A 3,534-nucleotide genomic window follows, 5' to 3' on the forward strand; every position below is an offset into this window, starting at 1 on the left:
AGTCAGAGTAGCCCAATTGATAGAGAGCAATTACTGATGCCATATCTTGCCTCCAGATGCCCTCTATAACCCCAGCAGTTCCCCAAAACACCCACATTTCCAGCTATAAGACAAATGAGTAGGTTCCTTTTCAAACCCCATGTAGAGAAGGCTTCTAACAACATGCAAATAACGACTTTCAGAAAAGTCATCATCTGCATACAGTCCAGAGGAGGAAATAGACCATAGTGAGCCTTGGATCAGAACAATGCAGGAATGTTAAAAAATAATTTTTTTCATCAATATATATATATATAAAATCTCCCAATGATACGATTAATGTATATACCACCAATATCGCGCCCTGTAGCATTCACACTCACCGCAGGACCCTCGCCTGTAACGTAGTGTACAATGACCTGGAACTTCTCATTTGTTCGCAGGGTTTCAGGCACAGTGATGGTTAGCGCAGAGCCATAATCTGTAAACTCTTCAACCCTAAAGTCCAGCGGAAAGCAGCAGGTGGAGTGAGAGGGCACAGAGTCGCTGGCACTAGGAAACTCACATGGTTGACTAAAAGTGCAAGGCAGTGCTTCCAATGCAGGAATGTCCATTGATGAAAAGTCAGCAGGTATACTGGAAGTAGCAATCCCGCTGTCAGGTGTTGGGGACACAAGGGAGTCTGATGACCAGGTATAACAGGAAGATGAATGGGAGGACAGATCAGTAATGGGGGAGCTGGTAGATGTGAACGGAGTCAAAGAAGAAAAGCATGAATTTTTATGAGAAGTTACAGGCATTTGATGACCGTTGGTAGTGGGACAGACGGGCCCGGCAGTGGAAGCAGACAAGTTGTCTGGGGCTAATGAGCCATCACCAGGTGCAGAATGGGGGAAAGAATGGTGGGAACGGGAGAGAGACAGGTCAAGGGGTTCTGGAGGTGAACATTCTGCTGTGTCTGGGCTAGAAGATCCTGGGGTGGTATAGAATGACGGGTCAGTGGTGTGAGCGCTGGGAGGTGAATCAGACTGGGATTGCTCCGGGCACCTTTGTGTGGAGTCCTCAGGATGCCAGGCGGGGTGACCCGGTTGGCATGACTGGTGGGCAGTGTCTGGGCAGTTGTGTGAGAGCTCTGTAGGTGGGCAGGATTGCCCTGTACAAGGTCTGTCACTTCTGTTCTGTCTTCCTCCAATCTTACACCGCACTGAGCTGACTCTGACCACTGGGTGAGTGTCCAGAACCAGAGCCGGCCCGCCTGGTACCAATGGGCTGAGCTCAAGAACTAAGCAGCCGGCCAGCTCCCGAGTCTCTGGTCGCAGCTCCAGCCCCAGGTGGAAATGATGCAAGCGGTACAGCTGGAAGCTAGAGGCCGAAGCTGGGTCAGGAGGTCCCGGCTGATAGCGCTCCGGAGAGTCCGGGCCTGGACCAGGGTGCAGAGGGCGGCTGCGACAACAGCACAGCGCCGGGCACCGAGCAGCCGACTCCATTTCTTCAGCTCCAGACACGGGGATGACAGCCGGTCACACTATGTAAAATCCATCGGGGCCGCAGAAGGCCAAAACCGGGAAGAGATTCAGCCGAGACCGGCCGGCCCAGGACAGGAAGTGATAACGCGTGGGGGCGGAGCTTGGTCCGGAACAACCTTTGGTAAACACGCTGCGCCCCGCCCCTTAAATTGGCATATTCTGACTTTAGTGTCTGGGAATGAGCTGTGTCATGGCAGCGGTCACATCAACAAACCGCTCGTTCACTCTCCACACCAATAACATTTTCATATTGGCCTCGCAAGTGCTTCTGGGAAATAACCATTGTGTTACCGAAAACTGAATTATTTGTATTGTACAGTGTATAGCGGGCACTGGAAATATCATGCAGGTTTGTTTTGGGTGAGTTTAGATGAAGTTTAGATGAATACGATGAAGCCAGTGACCAGAGGCCCTGAGGAAGCCATCACCTGTGATGTGGGGGTAGGGTTGGTTGTGTACATTTGGCAACACTCTGGTACTATAATACATAAAGTGGAACTAAAGTCCTGTTTATATTTACATGTTGACAATCAAAAATCCGGCCGTCGATAATCCGTTTACTTCAGATCCCCGGAATGAATTTCAGATGTCATATTCATTACAGGGACTGCAGTACACTGTGTGGCCACTAATGTTTTGGCGCTGTTCTGCAGAAACGCTTGCTAAACTAAATTACACGTTAAGATGTCCCTGCTGCCTGGAACTGTGCCAGATGTCCGAGGTGCTGCCAGCAGAAGGCTGACCTGTGTGTAGAGGTAAATATTAAAAAAAAAAAAAAATCCGGGATTTTCTAAAATCCGGCACTCCTCAGGTCCCGAGGTTGCCGGATTTTTGATAGTCAACCTAAATTATTATTATTTAATAATAAAGTTAAAATAAGAAAAATCACACTTTTGCTCGTGGCGATTCGTACTTCCTTCTTCTTCTACTCATTCTTGCATTGTGCAGGCGTGAGCTCAGGTGACGTATGCTGCTGTAGTTGTAAAAAAAAGTGCCAATCTCACTGTGCAAGAACTGTGTGACAGAAAGGTCCCTTATACGCATGCCTGATCCTAAACGTGCACAGAAGGAGCCCAAGCATCCTGGGAGTTATAACATACTTTTGCCAGAATACTCTGCGCTCCCATTCTGTCTTTACCACCACAGCAGTAAAAGAAAGGGGCTTTATCTTTTTTTTTTTTTTATTCATTTCATGTTTAGGGTTCTCTACACTTCTAAATAAAGTTAACATTGCAGTGATAGGCCCACTTTAAACAAAATGCTTGGTCTGCTTGGAAAAAGATATCTCCACCTTTCAACTAACAGCTTTCTCCCAGCTATTAACAGACACCTCGGCTATGACACTTGCTAGTGGGAAACATTCTAAGCTTTCTGTGCACATCCTGTACAAAACTCTTATGTAATGCCCCAGCCAAGAACATCCCAGGAATACAAAACCAAGATCCCTTCTGGGAGATTCTGATGAAATTTTACAGGACTTCATCGAACCTCATAAATTTAGGCTGCATTCAGGACAGTATTAGGCAGATTTTGGATATTGAAACAGATGCTTGCCTCAGAAGTTTTTTTTTATTATTATTATTATAAATAATATACAAGATTTATAAAGCGCCAACATATTTTGCGGCATTGTACATTAAATAGGGGTTGCAAATGAGAGACCCTGCTTGGACTCTCAATGTTTGGACCCTTTACAAATCCAGTCAGAAGGATGCATGTTTTTTGAGATGCTATGCTGAAACAAAAACAAACTTCAGCTAAACCTTCTCACTTCCATACCTACTCATTTATGAAAACTACCCCCCCCCCATCATACATTTTCAAATGGGAAGTTGTTCTGGCTGAAACTTTCTTCTAAGAACAGAATAACAAAATTAGCTTCTATACTCATAAAGGCTTTGCTTCTGCCTGGTATTTGGGTTTTGTGGGCAAGTTGGCTGCAGTTCCTCTGCTTTGCCAAATCCCCCCACAGTTCTTGTCCAACTTACCTTTCTGACCTGTTAAAAAAAATAATCCCCCAGCTGCTCAC

The 3,534-nt window shown here is 46.2% G+C and overlaps 1 protein-coding gene across 2 annotated transcripts in view; it reads right to left on the bottom strand.

Annotated features, from left to right (window-relative positions):
• RNPEPL1 (arginyl aminopeptidase like 1) overlaps nt 1–1,597 on the bottom strand; it is a 19,475-nt gene extending 17,878 nt beyond the window's left edge. For both annotated transcript variants that reach the window (XR_011920314.1, XM_072408355.1), the window contains exon 1: nt 363–1,597. Coding sequence is in view for 1 of the 2 variants with exons in the window: in XM_072408355.1 (XP_072264456.1) it covers nt 363–1,466 (1,104 nt within the window). In the remaining variant the exon portion in view is untranslated. The remainder of the gene's footprint in view (nt 1–362) is intronic.
• Nucleotides 1,598–3,534: the final 1,937 nt, after the last annotated feature.

Source organism: Pyxicephalus adspersus, chromosome 4, assembly GCF_032062135.1.
Source record: "Pyxicephalus adspersus chromosome 4, UCB_Pads_2.0, whole genome shotgun sequence".
NCBI classification, from domain to species: Eukaryota; Metazoa; Chordata; class Amphibia; order Anura; family Pyxicephalidae; genus Pyxicephalus; species Pyxicephalus adspersus.